At 45.2% G+C, this 21,556-nt stretch overlaps 1 protein-coding gene across 1 annotated transcript in view; it reads right to left on the reverse strand.

The window, feature by feature from the left end:
* LOC110528698 (protein Wnt-7a) overlaps window positions 1-21,556 on the reverse strand; it is an 84,085-nt gene that overhangs the window by 39,669 nt on the left and 22,860 nt on the right. The window contains exon 3 of the mRNA XM_021610831.2: window positions 17,004-17,275. Coding sequence (XP_021466506.1) covers window positions 17,004-17,275 — 272 coding nt within the window. The remainder of the gene's footprint in view (window positions 1-17,003; window positions 17,276-21,556) is intronic.

A 21,556-nucleotide genomic window follows, 5' to 3' on the forward strand; every position in this document is an offset into this window, starting at 1 on the left:
CCAACCAGCTCTGTAGGGTCATATCATATCATAACCCAACAGGCTCTGTATGGTCAAATCATATCCCTAATCAGCTATGTAGGGTCATATCATTTCATAGCCCAACCCGCTCAATACGGTCATATCATATCATATCCCCAACCAGCTCTGTAGGGTCATATCATATCATATCCCCATTCAGCTCTGTGGGGTCATATCATATCCCCAACCAGCTCTGTAGGGTCATATCATATCCTATCCCCAACCAGCTCTGTAGGGTCATATCATATCATATCCCCATTCAGCTCTGTGGGGTCATATCATATCCCCAACCAGCTCTGTAGGGTCATATCATATCCCCAATCGGCTCTTTAGGGTCATATCACATCATATCCCCAACCAGCTCTGTAGGGTCATATTGTATCATATCTCAAATCAGCTCTGTAGGGTCATATTATATCATATATCCAATCAGCTCTGTAGGGTCATATCATATCCTAATCCCCAACCATCTCTGTAGGGTCATTTCATATCCTATCCTCACCCAGCTCTGTAGGTTCATATCATATCCCCAACCAGCTCTGTAGGGTCATATCAAATCCTATCCCCAACCAGCTCTCTAGGGTCATATCATATCATATCCCCATTCAGCTCTGTAGGGTCATATCATATCATATCCCCAATCAGCTCTGAAGGGTCATATCATATCCCCAATCAGCTCTGTAGGGTCATATCATATCCCCAACTAGCTCTGTAGGGTCATATCATATCTCCAAATAGCTCTGTAGGGTCATATCATATCCTATCATATCCCCAACCAGTACTGTGGGGTCATATCATATCTCCAATCACTTCTGTAGGGTCATATCATATCATATCTCCAATTAGCTCTGTAGGGGCATATCATATCCTATCATATCTCCAATCAGCTCTGTAGGGTCATATCATATCCTATCATATCCCCAACCAGCTCTGTAGGGTCATATCATATCATATCTCCAATCAGCTCTGTAGGGTCATATCATATCATATCCCCAATCAGCTCTTCAGGGTCATATCATATCATATCCCCAACCAGCTCTTTAGGGTCATATCATATCATATCCCCAACCAGCTCTTTAGGGTCATATATCATGTCCCTAACCAGCTCTGTAGGGTCATATCATATCATATCCCCAACCAGCTCTGTAGGGTCATATCATATCATAACCAAAAAAGCTCTGTATGGTCAAATAATTTCCCTAATCAGCTCTGTAGGGTCATATCATATCATAACCCAACCAGCTCTGTAGGGTCATATCATATCCCCAACCAGCTCTGTAGGGTCATATCATATCATAACCAAAAAAGCTCTGTATGGTCAAATCATATGCCTAATCAGCTCTGTAGGGTCATATCATATCATAACCCAACCAGCTCTGTAGGGTCATATCATATCCCCAACCAGCCCTGTAGGGTCATATCATATCATATCCGCAACCAGCCCTGTAGGGTTATATCATATCATAACCCAAAAAGCTCTGTATGGTCAAATCATATCCCTAATCAGCTATGTAGGGTCATATCATTTCATAACCCAACCAGCTCAATACGGTCATATCATATCATATTACCAACCAGCTCTGTAGGGTCATATCATATCCTATCCCCAACCAGCTCTGTAGGGTCATATCATATCCTATCCCCAACCAGCTCTGTAGGGTCATATCATATCCCCATTCAGCTCTGTGGGGTCATATCATATCCCCAACCAGCTCTGTAGGGTCATATCATATCCCCAATCGGCTCTTTAGGGTCATATCACATCATATCCCCAACCAGCTCTGTAGGGTCATATCATATCATATCTCAAATCAGCTCTGTAGGGGCATATTATATCATATCTCCAATCAGCTCTGTAGGGTCATATCATTTCCTAATCCCCAACCATCTCTGTAGGGTCATTTCATATCCTATCCTCACCCAGCTCTGTAGGTTCATATCATATCCCCAACCAGCTCTGTAGGGTCATATCATATCCTATCCCCAACCAGCTCTCTAGGGTCATATCATATCATATCCACATTCAGCTCTGTAGGGTCATATCATATCATATCCCCAATCAGCTCTGAAGGGTCATATCATATCCCCAATCAGCTCTGTAGGGTCATATCATATCCCCAACTAGCTCTGTAGGGTCATATCATATCTCCAATCAGCTCTGTAGGGTCATATCATATCCTATCATATCCCCAACCAGTACTGTGGGGTCATATCATATCTCCAATCACTTCTGTAGGGTTATATCATATCATATCTCCAATTAGCTCTGTAGGGGCATATCATATCCTATCATATCTCCAATCAGCTCTGTAGGGTCATATCATATCCTATCATATCCCCAACCAGCTCTGTAGGGTCATATCATATCATATCTCCAATCAGCTCTGTAGGGTCATATCATATCATATCCCCAATCAGCTCTTCAGGGTCATATCATATCATATCCCCAACCAGCTCTTTAGGGTCATATCATATCATATCCCCAACCAGCTCTTTAGGGTCATATATCATGTCCCTAACCAGCTCTGTAGGGTCATATCATATCATATCCCCAACCAGCTCTGTAGGGTCATATCATATCATAACCAAAAAAGCTCTGTATGGTCAAATCATATGCCTAATCAGCTCTGTAGGGTCATATCATATCATAACCCAACCAGCTCTGTAGGGTCATATCATATCCCCAACCAGCTCCTGTAGGGTCATATCATATCATATCCGCAACCAGCCCTGTAGGGTTATATCATATCATAACCCAAAAAGCTCTGTATGGTCAAATCATATCCCTAATCAGCTCTGTAGGGTCATATCATATCATAACCCAACCAGCTCTGTAGGGTCATATCATATCCCCAACCAGCCCTGTAGGGTCATATCATATCATATCCGCAACCAGCCCTGTAGGGTTATATCATATCATAACCCAAAAAGCTCTGTATGGTCAAATCATATCCCTAATCAGCTATGTAGGGTCATATCATTTCATAACCCAACCAGCTCAATACGGTCATATCATATCATATTACCAACCAGCTCTGTAGGGTCATATCATATCCTATCCCCAACCAGCTCTGTAGGGTCATATCATATCCTATCCCCAACCAGCTCTGTAGGGTCATATCATATCCCCATTCAGCTCTGTGGGGTCATATCATATCCCCAACCAGCTCTGTAGGGTCATATCATATCCCCAATCGGCTCTTTAGGGTCATATCACATCATATCCCCAACCAGCTCTGTAGGGTCATATCATATCATATCTAAAATCAGCTCTGTAGGGGCATATTATATCATATCTCCAATCAGCTCTGTAGGGTCATATCATTTCCTAATCCCCAACCATCTCTGTAGGGTCATTTCATATCCTATCCCCAACCAGCTCTCTAGGGTCATATCATATCATATCCACATTCAGCTCTGTAGGGTCATATCATATCATATCCCCAATCAGCTCTGAAGGGTCATATCATATCCCCAATCAGCTCTGTAGGGTCATATCATATCCCCAACTAGCTCTGTAGGGTCATATCATATCTCCAATCAGCTCTGTAGGGTCATATCATATCCTATCATATCCCCAACCAGTACTGTGGGGTCATATCATATCTCCAATCACTTCTGTAGGGTCATATCATATCATATCTCCAATTAGCTCTGTAGGGGCATATCATATCCTATCATATCTCCAATCAGCTCTGTAGGGTCATATCATATCCTATCATATCCCCAACCAGCTCTGTAGGGTCATATCATATCATATCTCCAATCAGCTCTGTAGGGTCATATCATATCATATCCCCAATCAGCTCTTCAGGGTCATATCATATCATATCCCCAACCAGCTCTTTAGGGTCATATCATATCATATCCCCAACCAGCTCTTTAGGGTCATATATCATGTCCCTAACCAGCTCTGTAGGGTCATATCATATCATAACCCAACCAGCTCTGTAGGGTCATATCATATCATAACCCAACCAGCTCTGTAGGGTCATATCCCCAACCAGCTCTGTAGGGTCATATCATATCATAACCCAACCAGCTCTGTAGGGTCATATCATATCATATCCCCAACCAGCTCTGTAGGGTCATATCATATCATAACCCAACCAGCTCTGTAGGGTCATATCATATCCCCAACCAGCTCTGTAGGGTCATATCATATCATAACCCAACCAGCTCTGTAGGGTCATATCATATCATAACCCAACCAGCTCTGTAGGGTCATATCATATCATATCCCCAACCAGCTCTCTAGGGTCATATCATATCATAACCCAACCAGCTCTGTAGGGTCATATCATATCATATCCCCAACCAGCTCTGTAGGGTCATATCATATCATAACCCAACCAGCTCTGTAGGGTCATATCATATCATACCCCCAACCAGCTCTGTAGGGTCATATCATATCATATCCCCAACCAGCTCTGTAGGGTCATATCATATCATATCCCCAACCAGCTCTGTAGGGTCATATCATATCATATCCCCAACCAGCTCTGTAGGGTCATATCATATCATTTTTTATTGTATTTTACCTTTATTTAACCAGGCAAGTCAGTTAAGAACAAATTCTTATTTTCAATGACGGCCTAGGAACAGTGGGTTAACTGCCTGTTCAGGGGCAGAACGACAGATTTGTACCTTGTCAGCTCGGGGGGTTTGAACTTGCAACCTTCCGGTTACTAGTCCAACTCTCTAACCACTAGGCTACCCTGCCGCCCCAACCAGCTCTCTAGGGTCATATCATATCATAACCCAACCAGCTCTGTAGGGTCATATCATATCATATCCCCAACCAGCTCTGTAGGGTCATATCATATCATAACCCAACCAGCTCTGTAGGGTCATATCATATCATAACCCAACAGGCTCTGTATGGTCAAATCATATCCCTAATCAGCTATGTAGGGTCATATAATTTCATAACCCAACCAGCTCAATACGGTCATATCATATCATATTACCAACCAGCTCTGTAGGGTCATATCATATCCTATCCCCAACCAGCTCTGTAGGGTCATATCATATCCTATCCCCAACCAGCTCTGTAGGGTCATATCATATCCCCATTCAGCTCTGTGGGGTCATATCATATCCCCAACCAGCTCTGTAGGGTCATATCATATCCCCAATCGGCTCTTTAGGGTCATATCACATCATATCCCCAACCAGCTCTGTAGGGTCATATCATATCATATCTCAAATCAGCTCTGTAGGGGCATATTATATCATATCTCCAATCAGCTCTGTAGGGTCATATCATTTCCTAATCCCCAACCATCTCTGTAGGGTCATTTCATATCCTATCCTCACCCAGCTCTGTAGGTTCATATCATATCCCCAACCAGCTCTGTAGGGTCATATCATATCCTATACCCAACCAGCTCTCTAGGGTCATATCATATCATATCCACATTCCGCTCTGTAGGGTCATATCATATCATATCCCCAATCAGCTCTGAAGGGTCATATCATATCCCCAATCAGCTCTGTAGGGTCATATCATATCCCCAACTAGCTCTGTAGGGTCATATCATATCTCCAATCAGCTCTGTAGGGTCATATCATATCCTATCATATCCCCAACCAGTACTGTGGGGTCATATCATATCTCCAATCACTTCTGTATGGACATATCATATCATATCATATCTCCAATTAGCTCTGTAGGGGCATATCATATCCTATCATATCTCCAATCAGCTCTGTAGGGTCATATCATATCCTATCATATCCCCAACCAGCTCTGTAGGGTCATATCGTATCCTATCCCCAACCAGCTCTGTAGGGTCATATCATATCCCCATTCAGCTCTGTGGGGTCATATCATATCCCCAACCAGCTCTGTAGGGTCATATCATATCCCCAATCGGCTCTTTAGGGTCATATCACATCATATCCCCAACCAGCTCTGTAGGGTCATATCATATCATAACCCAACCAGCTCTGTAGGGTCATATCATATCATATCCCCAACCAGCTCTGTAGGGTCATATCATATCATAACCCAACCAGCTCTGTAGGGTCATATCATATCATATCCCCAACCAGCTCTGTAGGGTCATATCATATCATAACCCAACCAGCTCTGTAGGGTCATATCATATCATATCATATCCCCAACCAGCTCTGTAGGGTCATATCATATCCCCAACCAGCTCTGTAGGGTCATATCATATCATATCCCCAACCAGCTCTGTAGGGTCATATCATATCATTTTTTATTGTATTTTACCTTTATTTAACCAGGCAAGTCAGTTAAGAACAAATTCTTATTTTCAATGACGGCCTAGTGGGTTAACTGCCTGTTCAGGGGCAGAACGACAGATTTGGGATATGACCTTGTCAGCTCGGGGGGTTTGAACTTGCAACCTTCCGGTTACTAGTCCAACTCTCTAACCACTAGGCTACCATGCCGCCCCAACCAGCTCTCTAGGGTCATATCATATCATAACCCAACCAGCTCTGTAGGGTCATATCATATCATATCCCCAACCAGCTCTGTAGGGTCATATCATATCATAACCCAACCAGCTCTGTAGGGTCATATCATATCATATCCCCAACAAGCTCTGTAGGGTCATATCATATCCCCAACCAGCTCTGTAGGGTCATATCATATCATATCCCCAACCAGCTCTGTAGGGTCATATCATATCCCCAACCAGCTCTGTAGGGTCATATCATATCATATCCCCAACCAGCTCTGTAGGGTCATATCATATCATTTTTTATTGTATTTTACCTTTATTTAACCAGGCAAGTCAGTTAAGAACAAATTCTTATTTTCAATGACGGCCTAGGAACAGTGGGTTAACTGCCTGTTCAGGGGCAGAACGACAGATTTGTACCTTGTCAGCTCGGGGGGTTTGAACTTGCAACCTTCCGGTTACTAGTCCAACTCTCTAACCACTAGGCTACCCTGCCGCCCCAACCAGCTCTCTAGGGTCATATCATATCATAACCCAACCAGCTCTGTAGGGTCATATCATATCATATCCCCAACCAGCTCTGTAGGGTCATATCATATCATAACCCAACCAGCTCTGTAGGGTCATATCATATCATAACCCAACAGGCTCTGTATGGTCAAATCATATCCCTAATCAGCTATGTAGGGTCATATCATTTCATAGCCCAACCCGCTCAATACGGTCATATCATATCATATCCCCATTCAGCTCTGTGGGGTCATATCATATCCCCAACCAGCTCTGTAGGGTCATATCATATCCCCAATCGGCTCTTTAGGGTCATATCACATCATATCCCCAACCAGCTCTGTAGGGTCATATTGTATCATATCTCAAATCAGCTCTGTAGGGTCATATTATATCATATATCCAATCAGGGGTCATATCATATCCCCAATCAGCTCTGTAGGGTCATATCATATCCCCAACTAGCTCTGTAGGGTCATATCATATCTCCAATCAGCTCTGTAGGGTCATATCATATCCTATCATATCCCCAACCAGTACTGTGGGGTCATATCATATCTCCAATCACTTCTGTAGGGTCATATCATATCATATCTCCAAAAAGCTCTGTAGGGGCATATCATATCCTATCATATCTCCAATCAGCTCTGTAGGGTCATATCATATCCTATCATATCCCCAACCAGCTCTGTAGGGTCATATCATATCATAACCCAACCAGCTCTGTAGGGTCATATCATATCATATCCCCAACCAGCTCTGTAGGGTCATATCATATCATAACCCAACCAGCTCTGTAGGGTCATATCATATCATAACCCAACAGGCTCTGTATGGTCAAATCATATCCCTAATCAGCTATGTAGGGTCATATCATTTCATAGCCCAACCCGCTCAATACGGTCATATCATATCATATCCCCAACCAGCTCTGTAGGGTCATATCATATCATATCCCCATTCAGCTCTGTGGGGTCATATCATATCCCCAACCAGCTCTGTAGGGTCATATCATATCCTATCCCCAACCAGCTCTGTAGGGTCATATCATATCATATCCCCATTCAGCTCTGTGGGGTCATATCATATCCCCAACCAGCTCTGTAGGGTCATATCATATCCCCAATCGGCTCTTTAGGGTCATATCACATCATATCCCCAACCAGCTCTGTAGGGTCATATTGTATCATATCTCAAATCAGCTCTGTAGGGTCATATTATATCATATATCCAATCAGCTCTGTAGGGTCATATCATATCCTAATCCCCAACCATCTCTGTAGGGTCATTTCATATCCTATCCTCACCCAGCTCTGTAGGTTCATATCATATCCCCAACCAGCTCTGTAGGGTCATATCAAATCCTATCCCCAACCAGCTCTCTAGGGTCATATCATATCATATCCCCATTCAGCTCTGTAGGGTCATATCATATCATATCCCCAATCAGCTCTGAAGGGTCATATCATATCCCCAATCAGCTCTGTAGGGTCATATCATATCCCCAACTAGCTCTGTAGGGTCATATCATATCTCCAAATAGCTCTGTAGGGTCATATCATATCCTATCATATCCCCAACCAGTACTGTGGGGTCATATCATATCTCCAATCACTTCTGTAGGGTCATATCATATCATATCTCCAATTAGCTCTGTAGGGGCATATCATATCCTATCATATCTCCAATCAGCTCTGTAGGGTCATATCATATCCTATCATATCCCCAACCAGCTCTGTAGGGTCATATCATATCATATCTCCAATCAGCTCTGTAGGGTCATATCATATCATATCCCCAATCAGCTCTTCAGGGTCATATCATATCATATCCCCAACCAGCTCTTTAGGGTCATATCATATCATATCCCCAACCAGCTCTTTAGGGTCATATATCATGTCCCTAACCAGCTCTGTAGGGTCATATCATATCATATCCCCAACCAGCTCTGTAGGGTCATATCATATCATAACCAAAAAAGCTCTGTATGGTCAAATAATTTCCCTAATCAGCTCTGTAGGGTCATATCATATCATAACCCAACCAGCTCTGTAGGGTCATATCATATCCCCAACCAGCTCTGTAGGGTCATATCATATCATAACCAAAAAAGCTCTGTATGGTCAAATCATATGCCTAATCAGCTCTGTAGGGTCATATCATATCATAACCCAACCAGCTCTGTAGGGTCATATCATATCCCCAACCAGCCCTGTAGGGTCATATCATATCATATCCGCAACCAGCCCTGTAGGGTTATATCATATCATAACCCAAAAAGCTCTGTATGGTCAAATCATATCCCTAATCAGCTATGTAGGGTCATATCATTTCATAACCCAACCAGCTCAATACGGTCATATCATATCATATTACCAACCAGCTCTGTAGGGTCATATCATATCCTATCCCCAACCAGCTCTGTAGGGTCATATCATATCCTATCCCCAACCAGCTCTGTAGGGTCATATCATATCCCCATTCAGCTCTGTGGGGTCATATCATATCCCCAACCAGCTCTGTAGGGTCATATCATATCCCCAATCGGCTCTTTAGGGTCATATCACATCATATCCCCAACCAGCTCTGTAGGGTCATATCATATCATATCTCAAATCAGCTCTGTAGGGGCATATTATATCATATCTCCAATCAGCTCTGTAGGGTCATATCATTTCCTAATCCCCAACCATCTCTGTAGGGTCATTTCATATCCTATCCTCACCCAGCTCTGTAGGTTCATATCATATCCCCAACCAGCTCTGTAGGGTCATATCATATCCTATCCCCAACCAGCTCTCTAGGGTCATATCATATCATATCCACATTCAGCTCTGTAGGGTCATATCATATCATATCCCCAATCAGCTCTGAAGGGTCATATCATATCCCCAATCAGCTCTGTAGGGTCATATCATATCCCCAACTAGCTCTGTAGGGTCATATCATATCTCCAATCAGCTCTGTAGGGTCATATCATATCCTATCATATCCCCAACCAGTACTGTGGGGTCATATCATATCTCCAATCACTTCTGTAGGGTTATATCATATCATATCTCCAATTAGCTCTGTAGGGGCATATCATATCCTATCATATCTCCAATCAGCTCTGTAGGGTCATATCATATCCTATCATATCCCCAACCAGCTCTGTAGGGTCATATCATATCATATCTCCAATCAGCTCTGTAGGGTCATATCATATCATATCCCCAATCAGCTCTTCAGGGTCATATCATATCATATCCCCAACCAGCTCTTTAGGGTCATATCATATCATATCCCCAACCAGCTCTTTAGGGTCATATATCATGTCCCTAACCAGCTCTGTAGGGTCATATCATATCATATCCCCAACCAGCTCTGTAGGGTCATATCATATCATAACCAAAAAAGCTCTGTATGGTCAAATCATATGCCTAATCAGCTCTGTAGGGTCATATCATATCATAACCCAACCAGCTCTGTAGGGTCATATCATATCCCCAACCAGCTCCTGTAGGGTCATATCATATCATATCCGCAACCAGCCCTGTAGGGTTATATCATATCATAACCCAAAAAGCTCTGTATGGTCAAATCATATCCCTAATCAGCTCTGTAGGGTCATATCATATCATAACCCAACCAGCTCTGTAGGGTCATATCATATCCCCAACCAGCCCTGTAGGGTCATATCATATCATATCCGCAACCAGCCCTGTAGGGTTATATCATATCATAACCCAAAAAGCTCTGTATGGTCAAATCATATCCCTAATCAGCTATGTAGGGTCATATCATTTCATAACCCAACCAGCTCAATACGGTCATATCATATCATATTACCAACCAGCTCTGTAGGGTCATATCATATCCTATCCCCAACCAGCTCTGTAGGGTCATATCATATCCTATCCCCAACCAGCTCTGTAGGGTCATATCATATCCCCATTCAGCTCTGTGGGGTCATATCATATCCCCAACCAGCTCTGTAGGGTCATATCATATCCCCAATCGGCTCTTTAGGGTCATATCACATCATATCCCCAACCAGCTCTGTAGGGTCATATCATATCATATCTAAAATCAGCTCTGTAGGGGCATATTATATCATATCTCCAATCAGCTCTGTAGGGTCATATCATTTCCTAATCCCCAACCATCTCTGTAGGGTCATTTCATATCCTATCCCCAACCAGCTCTCTAGGGTCATATCATATCATATCCACATTCAGCTCTGTAGGGTCATATCATATCATATCCCCAATCAGCTCTGAAGGGTCATATCATATCCCCAATCAGCTCTGTAGGGTCATATCATATCCCCAACTAGCTCTGTAGGGTCATATCATATCTCCAATCAGCTCTGTAGGGTCATATCATATCCTATCATATCCCCAACCAGTACTGTGGGGTCATATCATATCTCCAATCACTTCTGTAGGGTCATATCATATCATATCTCCAATTAGCTCTGTAGGGGCATATCATATCCTATCATATCTCCAATCAGCTCTGTAGGGTCATATCATATCCTATCATATCCCCAACCAGCTCTGTAGGGTCATATCATATCATATCTCCAATCAGCTCTGTAGGGTCATATCATATCATATCCCCAATCAGCTCTTCAGGGTCATATCATATCATATCCCCAACCAGCTCTTTAGGGTCATATCATATCATATCCCCAACCAGCTCTTTAGGGTCATATATCATGTCCCTAACCAGCTCTGTAGGGTCATATCATATCATATCCCCAACCAGCTCTGTAGGGTCATATCATATCATAACCAAAAAAGCTCTGTATGGTCAAATCATATGCCTAATCAGCTCTGTAGGGTCATATCATATCATAACCCAACCAGCTCTGTAGGGTCATATCATATCCCCAACCAGCTCCTGTAGGGTCATATCATATCATATCCGCAACCAGCCCTGTAGGGTTATATCATATCATAACCCAAAAAGCTCTGTATGGTCAAATCATATCCCTAATCAGCTATGTAGGGTCATATCATTTCATAACCCAACCAGCTCAATACGGTCATATCATGTCATATCACCAACCAGCTCTGTAGGGTCATATCATATCCTATCCCCAACCAGCTCTGTAGGGTCATATCATATCCTATCCCCAACCAGCTCTGCAGGGTCATATCATATCATATCCCCATTCAGCTCTGTGGGGTCATATCATATCCCCAACCAGCTCTGTAGGGTCATATCATATCCCCAATCGGCTCTTTAGGGTCATATCACATCATATCCCCAACCAGCTCTGTAGGGTCATATTATATCATATCTCCAATCAGCTCTGTAGGGTCATATCATTTCCTAATCCCCAACCATCTCTGTAGGGTCATATCATATCCTATCCTCACCCAGCTCTGTAGGTTCATATCATATCATATCCCCATTCAACTCTGTAGGGTCATATCATATCATATCCCCAATCAGCTCTGTAGGGTCATATCATATCCCCAACCAGCACTGTAGGGTCATATCATATCCTATCCCCAACCAGCTCTCTAGGGTCATATCATATCTCCAATCACTTCTGTAGGGTCATATCATATTCTATCATATCCCCAACCAGTACTGTATGGTCATATCATATCCTATCCCCAACCAGCTCTCTAGGGTCATATCATATCTCCAATCAGCTCTGTAGGGTCATATCATATCCTATCATATCCCCAACCAGCTCTGTAGGGTCATATCATATCATATCCCCAACCAGCTCTGTAGGGTCATATCATATCATATCCCCAACCAGCTCTGTAGGGTCATATCATATCATATCCCCAACCAGCTCTTTAGGGTCATATATCATGTCCCTAACCAGCTCTGTAGGGTCATATCATATCATATCCCCAACCAGCTCTGTAGGGTCATATCATATCATAACCAAAAAAGCTCTGTATGGTCAAATCATATGCCTAATCAGCTCTGTAGGGTCATATCATATCATAACCCAACCAGCTCTGTAGGGTCATATCATATCCCCAACCAGCTCCTGTAGGGTCATATCATATCATATCCGCAACCAGCCCTGTAGGGTTATATCATATCATAACCCAAAAAGCTCTGTATGGTCAAATCATATCCCTAATCAGCTATGTAGGGTCATATCATTTCATAACCCAACCAGCTCAATACGGTCATATCATGTCATATCACCAACCAGCTCTGTAGGGTCATATCATATCCTATCCCCAACCAGCTCTGTAGGGTCATATCATATCCTATCCCCAACCAGCTCTGCAGGGTCATATCATATCATATCCCCATTCAGCTCTGTGGGGTCATATCATATCCCCAACCAGCTCTGTAGGGTCATATCATATCCCCAATCGGCTCTTTAGGGTCATATCACATCATATCCCCAACCAGCTCTGTAGGGTCATATTATATCATATCTCCAATCAGCTCTGTAGGGTCATATCATTTCCTAATCCCCAACCATCTCTGTAGGGTCATATCATATCCTATCCTCACCCAGCTCTGTAGGTTCATATCATATCATATCCCCATTCAACTCTGTAGGGTCATATCATATCATATCCCCAATCAGCTCTGTAGGGTCATATCATATCCCCAACCAGCACTGTAGGGTCATATCATATCCTATCCCCAACCAGCTCTCTAGGGTCATATCATATCTCCAATCAATTCTGTAGGGTCATATCATATTCTATCATATCCCCAACCAGTACTGTATGGTCATATCATATCCTATCCCCAACCAGCTCTCTAGGGTCATATCATATCTCCAATCAGCTCTGTAGGGTCATATCATATCCTATCATATCCCCATTCAGCTCTGTGGGGTCATATCATATCCCCAACCAGCTCTGTAGGGTCATATCATATCCCCAATCGGCTCTTTAGGGTCATATCACATCATATCCCCAACCAGCTCTGTAGGGTCATATTATATCATATCTCCAATCAGCTCTGTAGGGTCATATCATTTCCTAATCCCCAACCATCTCTGTAGGGTCATATCATATCCTATCCTCACCCAGCTCTGTAGGTTCATATCATATCATATCCCCATTCAACTCTGTAGGGTCATATCATATCATATCCCCAATCAGCTCTGTAGGGTCATATCATATCCCCAACCAGCACTGTAGGGTCATATCATATCCTATCCCCAACCAGCTCTCTAGGGTCATATCATATCTCCAATCACTTCTGTAGGGTCATATCATATTCTATCATATCCCCAACCAGTACTGTATGGTCATATCATATCCTATCCCCAACCAGCTCTGTAGGGTCATATCATATCATATCTCCAATCAGCTCTGTAGGGTCATATCATATCATATCCCCAATCAGCTCTTCAGGGCCATATCATATCCCCAACCAGCTCTTTAGGGTCATATCATATCATATCACCAACCAGTCCTGTAGGGTCATATCATATCATAACCCAAAAAGCTCTGTATGGTCAAATCATATCCCTAATCAGCTATGTAGGGTCATATCATATCATAACCCAACCAGCTCTGTAGGGTCATATCATATCATATCCCCAACCAGCTCTGTAGGGTCATATCATATCATATCCCCAACCAGCTCTGTAGGGTCATATCATATCATATCCCTAACCAGCTCTGTAGGGTCATATCATATCATATCTCCAACCAGCTCTGTAGGGTCATATCATATAATATCATATCCCCAACCAGCTCTGTAGGGTCATATCATATAATATCATATCCCCAACCAGCTCTGTAGGGTCATATCATATCATATCTCCAACCAGCTCTGTAGGGTCATATCATATAATATCATATCCCCAACCATCTCTGTAGGGTCATATCATATCCCCAATCGGCTCTTTAGGGTCATATCACATCATATCCCCAACCAGCTCTGTAGGGTCATATTATATCATATCTCCAATCAGCTCTGTAGGGTCATATCATTTCCTAATCCCCAACCATCTCTGTAGGGTCATATCATATCCTATCCTCACCCAGCTCTGTAGGTTCATATCATATCATATCCCCATTCAACTCTGTAGGGTCATATCATATCATATCCCCAATCAGCTCTGTAGGGTCATATCATATCCCCAACCAGCACTGTAGGGTCATATCATATCCTATCCCCAACCAGCTCTCTAGGGTCATATCATATCTCCAATCACTTCTGTAGGGTCATATCATATTCTATCATATCCCCAACCAGTACTGTATGGTCATATCATATCCTATCCCCAACCAGCTCTCTAGGGTCATATCATATCTCCAATCAGCTCTGTAGGGTCATATCATATCCTATCATATCCCCAACCAGCTCTGTAGGGTCATATCATATCATATCTCCAATCAGCTCTGTAGGGTCATATCATATCATATCCCCAATCAGCTCTTCAGGGCCATATCATATCCCAACCAGCTCTTTAGGGTCATATCATATCATATCACCAACCAGTCCTGTAGGGTCATATCATATCATAACCCAAAAAGCTCTGTATGGTCAAATCATATCCCTAATCAGCTATGTAGGGTCATATCATATCATAACCCAACCAGCTCTGTAGGGTCATATCATATCATATCCCCAACCAGCTCTGTAGGGTCATATCATATCATATCCCCAACCAGCTCTGTAGGGTCATATCATATCATATCCCCAACCAGCTCTGTAGGGTCATATCATATCATATCCCCAACCAGCTCTGTAGGGTCATATCATATCATATCTCCAACCAGCTCTGTAGGGTCATATCATATAATATCATATCCCCAACCAGCTCTGTAGGGTCATATCATATAATATCATATCCCCAACCAGCTCTGTAGGGTCATATCATATCATATCTCCAACCAGCTCTGTAGGGTCATATCATATAATATCATATCTCCAACCAGCTCTGTAGGGTCATATCATATAATATCATATCCCCAACCAGCTCTGTCCAGTGCTGAAACACTTTACACATCTCTGCAAAGTGAGGGCATGATATCAACATTGAGCAAGAAAGACATGTCATTATAAACCAAGAAAATATTGGACCTTAATCAGTATAAAGGTCCTATCAGCCAGGGGTGCATCTCCAGACAGAGACAGAGGGCTCTGTGAAGTGGAAACATCATCACAACATGTAGAGGTTGTTTTCTTAATTGATCTCATCATGTTATCAAAACAGTTACTACATCTAACTGTTCATAGAGGAAGTACTTAGTATAGCGATGAAGCTGAGAGAGAACAGAGAGAAAACAGTGTCTGAACCAGGGTGATGGAGCTGAGAGAGAACAGAGAGAGAACAGTGTCTGAACCAGGTTGATGGAGCTGAGAGAGAACAGAGTCTGAACCAGGTTGATGGAGCTGAGAGAGAACAGAGAGAGAACAGAGTCTGAACCAGGTTGATGGAGCTGAGAGAGAACAGAGAGAGAACAGTGTCTGAACCAGGGTGATGGAGCTGAGAGAGAACCGAGAGAAAACAGTGTCTGAACCAGGGTGATGGAGCTGAGAGAGAACAGAGAGAGAACAGTGTCTGAACCAGGGTGTTCCAGTTTCCAGGTCCATACCAGGTCCAGATTTAAGATGTGATCACACCTTTCTGTGTTTTCCCTCCTCTGTAATGCCTGCCATGGTTCCATTGCAGGTTACTTCCTCTCTGATGCGTCTGACTACTTCCTGTCTGTTTTGCCTCCTCTGTAACGCCTGCCATGGTTCCATTACAGGTTACTTCCTCTCTGATGCGTCTGACTACTTCCTGTGGTTTATTCTCCAGAGCATACAGACAGGGGATTAGACATCACAACACCAAGCTTACAGCACCGTCCACTGCTTCCAGCTCTTCTTGCGAACGGAGTCTTGCAGGTTATAATGATTACATGAGAGGAGGGTCTGTTTGTTGCTCTACCTCATGGTGGTCTATCAGACTACAATTAAGGTGTTTTATACCATGTCTCAATATGATAAAATTATCTTCCTATTAGACATTGTTAGTGAGGGGAAACATTGACATGACTTCCTACAGGATGTCATTGAGGTGGAATGTCCACTTTTGTATCTACATACCTTGCGTCCCACTTCGTTGTTGTGGAGGTTCATTAAGGTCCTGGCATTCTGTTTGATCTCTCTCGCGTCTACGAAGACCTTAGAGAACCCCAGGCCATAGCTCACGTCAGCCGAGCAGCCTCCCCACTTCCAGCCCTCGTCCTGGCTGTAGGTCCCCTGCTTGTCCTTATCACAGCCGCAGTCAGACAGGTTCCCCTGGGTACACGCTGCTGTGATGGCATGGGCCACACCTGCGGCGATGATGGCGTAGGTAAACGCTGCCTCCTTACTACCTGGGAGAGAGGAGAGAGGATTTGATTGGTTGGTTGATTGATTGAAACCATTTCCCTGAAGGGAATTTGTTTTGCACAGCAATGAAATACATAAAGAACCTTTTTGAATCAGAATCGCTGACAACATGACCCTCTGTTAGGGCGGTATCAAGCCTCCTCACATACCTGACATAGCTTGTTCAAACCAAATCATAAAAAATGCGAGGCAAGCCAAGTTTAGTTCATTTATCACGGCTGCTTTAAACAGATTAATGACGGTAGGGGGATGAGGGGCAGGGCTGCAGGGGGAAGGAGGAGAGGAGGGCAGGGAAAGGGGGGAAGGAGAACAGGGAAAGGGGAGAGGAGAGGAGGAGGGCAGGGAAAGGGGAGAGGAGAGGAGGAGGGCATGGAAAGGGGAGAGGAGAGCAGGGAAAGGGGGAGAGGCAGAGGAGGAGGAGGGCAGGGAAAGGTGGAGAGGAGAAGAGGAGGAGGAGTGCAGGGAAAGAGGGAGAGGAGTGCAGGGAAAGGGGTGAGGAGAGCAGAGAAAGGGGGAGAGAAGAAGAGGAGGAGGAGGGCAGGGAAAGGGGGAGAGGCAGAGGAGGAGGAGGGCAGGGAAAGGGTGAGAGGAGAAGAGGAGGAGGAGGGCAGGGAAAGGGGGTGAGGAGAAGAGGAGGAGGAGGGCAGGGAAAGGGGGTGAGGAGAAGAGGAGGAGGAGGGCAGGGAAAGGGGGTGAGGAGAAGAGGAGGAGGAGGGCAGGGAAACGGGGAGAGGAGCAGAGGAGGAGGAGGGCAGGGAAAGGGGGAGAGGAGCAGAGGAGGGGGAGGGCAGGGAAAGGGGGAGAGGAGCAGAGGAGGAGGAGGGCAGGGAAAGGGGGAGAGGAGCAGAGGAGGAGGAGGGCAGGGAAAGGGGGTGAGGAGAAGAGGAGGAGGAGGGCAGGGAAACGGGGAGAGGAGCAGAGGAGGAGGAGGGCAGGGAAAGGGGGAGAGGAGCAGAGGAGGAGGAGGGCAGGGAAAGGGGGAAATGCACCTGAAGGGCTCTGAGTATTGTGAGCTCACAGATATCTGTAGGAGATAGAATCCAAACTTAGTTTACTATGCCGAAGAGAAAGTGTCAATCTCAGAGGGCACACTAGATGTAATACAAACACTGTCCTTTATTCTGCATGTCAGACAGAGGAATCATTCGTCCAGCCAGGCAGGCTGCTGCAGGTTGACCTGCTGAGAGGCAGTGTTGACCTGGAGGTTGACCTGCTGAGATACAGTGTTGACCTGCTGAGAGACAGTGTTGACCTGCTGAGAGACAGTGTTGGCCTGCTGAGAGACAGTGTTGACCTGCTGACGAGACAGTGTTGACCTGCTGAGAGACAGTGTTGACCTGCTGAGAGACAGTGTTGACCTGCTGAGAGACAGTGTTGACCTGCTGAGAGACAGTGTTGACCTGCTGAGAGACAGTGTTGACCTGCTGAGAGACAGTGTTGACCTGCTGAGAGGAAGGGTTGACCTGCTGAGAGACAGTGTTGACCTGTTGAGAGACAGTGTTGACCTGGAGGTTGACCTGCTGAGAGACAGTGTTGACCTGCTGAGAGACAGTGTTGACCTGCTGAGAAGCAGTGTTGACCTGTTGAGAGACAGTGTTGACCTGTTGAGAGACAGTGTTGACCTGGTGGTTGACCTGCTGAGAGACAGTGTTGACCTGCAGAGACAGTGTTGATCTGCTGAGAGACAGTGTTGATCTGCTGAGAGACAGTGTTGACCGGAGGTTGACCTACTGAGAGACAGTGTTGACCTGCTGAGAGACAGTGTTGACCTGCTGAGAGGCAGGGTTGACCTGCTGAGAGACAGTGTTGACCTGTTGAGAGACAGTGTTGACCTGGAGGTTGACCTGCTGAGAGACAGTGTTGACCTGCTGAGAGACAGTGTTGACCTGCTGAGAAGCAGTGTTGACCTGTTGAGAGACAGTGTTGACCTGTTGAGAGACAGTGTTGACCTGGTGGTTGACCTGCTGAGAGACAGTGTTGACCTGCAGAGAGGCAGGGTTGACCTGCTGAGAGACCGTGTTGACCTGCTGAGAGACAGTGTTGATCTGCTGAGAGACAGTGTTGATCTGCTGAGAGACAGTGTTGACCGGAGGTTGACCTACTGAGAGACAGTGTTGACCTGCAGAGAGACCGTGTTGACTTGGGGGTTGACCTGCTTAGTGACAGTGTTGACCTGCTGAGAGACAGTGTTGACCTGCAGAGAGGCAGTGTTGATCTGCTGAGAGACAGTGTTGATCTGCTGAGAGACAGTGTTGACCGGAGGTTGACCTACTGAGAGACAGTGTTGACCTGCAGAGAGACCGTGTTGACTTGGGGGTTGACCTGCTTAGTGACAGTGTTGACCTGCTGAGAGACAGTGTTGACCTGCTGAGAGACAGTGTTGACCTGCTGAGAGACAGTGTTGACCTGCTGAGAGACAGTGTTGACCTGCTGAGAGGCAGGGTTGACCTGCTGAGAGACAGTGTTGACCCTTTGAGAGACAGTGTTGACCTGGAGGTTGACCTGCTGAGAGACAGTGTTGACCTGCTGAGAGACAGTGTTGACCTGCTGAGAAGCAGTGTTGACCTGTTGAGAGACAGTGTTGACCTGTTGAGAGACAGTGTTGACCTGGTGGTTAATCTGCTGAGAGACAGTGTTGACCTGCAGAGAGGCAGTGTTGATCTGCTGAGAGACAGTGTTGATCTGCTGAGAGACAGTGTTGACCGGAGGTTGACCTACTGAGAGACAGTGTTGACCTGCAGAGAGACCGTGTTGACTTGGGGGTTGACCTGCTTAGTGACAGTGTTGACCTGCTGAGAGACAGTGTTGACCTGCTGAGAAGCAGTGTTGACCTGCTGAGAGACAGTGTTGACCTGTGGAGAGACAGTGTTGACCTGGAGGTTGACCTGCTGAGAGACAGTATTGACCTGCTGAGAGGCAGGGTTGACCTGCTGAGAGACAGTGTTGACCTGCTGAGAGACAGTGTTGACCTGCTGAGAGACAGTGTTGACCTGCTGAGAGAGAGTGTTAACCTGAATGACAGGCAGAGTTGACCTGCTGAGAGATAGTGTTGACCTGTTGACAGGCAGAGTTGACCTGCTGAGAGACAGTGTTGACCTGCTGAGAGGCAGGGTTGACCTGCTGAGATGCAGGATTGACCTGCTGAGAGAGTGTGTTGACCTGCTTACAGGCATAGCTGACCTGCTGAGAGACAGGGTTGACCTGCTAAGAGAGTTTGTTGACCTGCTGAGAGACAGTGTTGACATGGAGGTTGACCTACTGAGAGACAGTGTTGACCTGCAGAGAGACCGTGTTGACTTGGGGGTTGACCTAATTAGTGACAGTGTTGACCTGCTGAGAGACAGTGTTGACCTGCTGAGAGACAGTGTTGACCTGCTGAGAGACAGTGTTGACCTGCTGAGAGACAGTGTTGACCTGTGGACAGACAGTGTTGACCTGTGGAGAGACAGTGTTGACCTGTGGAGAGACAGTGTTGACCTGGAGGTTGACCTGCTGAGAGACAGTATTGACCTGCTGAGAGGCAGGGTTGACCTGCTGAGAGACAGTGTTGACCTGCTGAGAGACAGTGTTGACCTGCTGAGAGACAGTGTTGACCTGCTGAGAGACAGTGTTGACCTGCTGAGAGAGAGTGTGTTGACCTGCTGAGAGAGAGTGTGTTGACCTGCTGAGAGACAGTGTTGACCTGCTGAGAGACAGTGTTGACCTGCTGAGAGACAGTGTTGACCTGCTGAGAGACAGTGTTGACCTGCTGAGAGACAGTGTTGACCTGCTGAGAGACAGTGTTGACCTGCTGAGAGAGTGTGTTGACCTGCTGAAAGGCAGAGTTGACCTGCTGAGAGACAGTGTTGACCTGCTGAGAGAGTTTGTTGACCCGCTGAGAGACAGTGTTGACATGGATGTTGACCTGCTGAGAGGCAGGGTTCACCTGCTGAGAGAGTGTGTTGACCTGCTTACAGGCAGAGATGACCTGCTGAGAGACAGTGTTGACCTGCAGAGAGACAGTGCTGACTTGGGGGTTGACCTGCTGAGAGACAGTGTTGACCTGCTGAGAGACAGTGTTGACCGGAGGTTGACCTGCTGAGAGACAGTGTTGACCGGAGGTTGACCTGCTGAGAGACAGTGTTGACCTGCAGAGGGACAGTGTTGACCGGAGGTTGACCTGCTGAGAGACAGTGTTGACCGGAGGTTGACCTGCTGAGAGACAGTGTTGACCTGCAGAGGGACAGTGTTGACCTGCAGAGAGACAGTGTTGACCGGAGGTTGAC

The sequence above is a fragment of the Oncorhynchus mykiss genome, chromosome 7 (assembly GCF_013265735.2).
Source record: "Oncorhynchus mykiss isolate Arlee chromosome 7, USDA_OmykA_1.1, whole genome shotgun sequence".
NCBI classification, from domain to species: domain Eukaryota; kingdom Metazoa; phylum Chordata; class Actinopteri; order Salmoniformes; family Salmonidae; genus Oncorhynchus; species Oncorhynchus mykiss.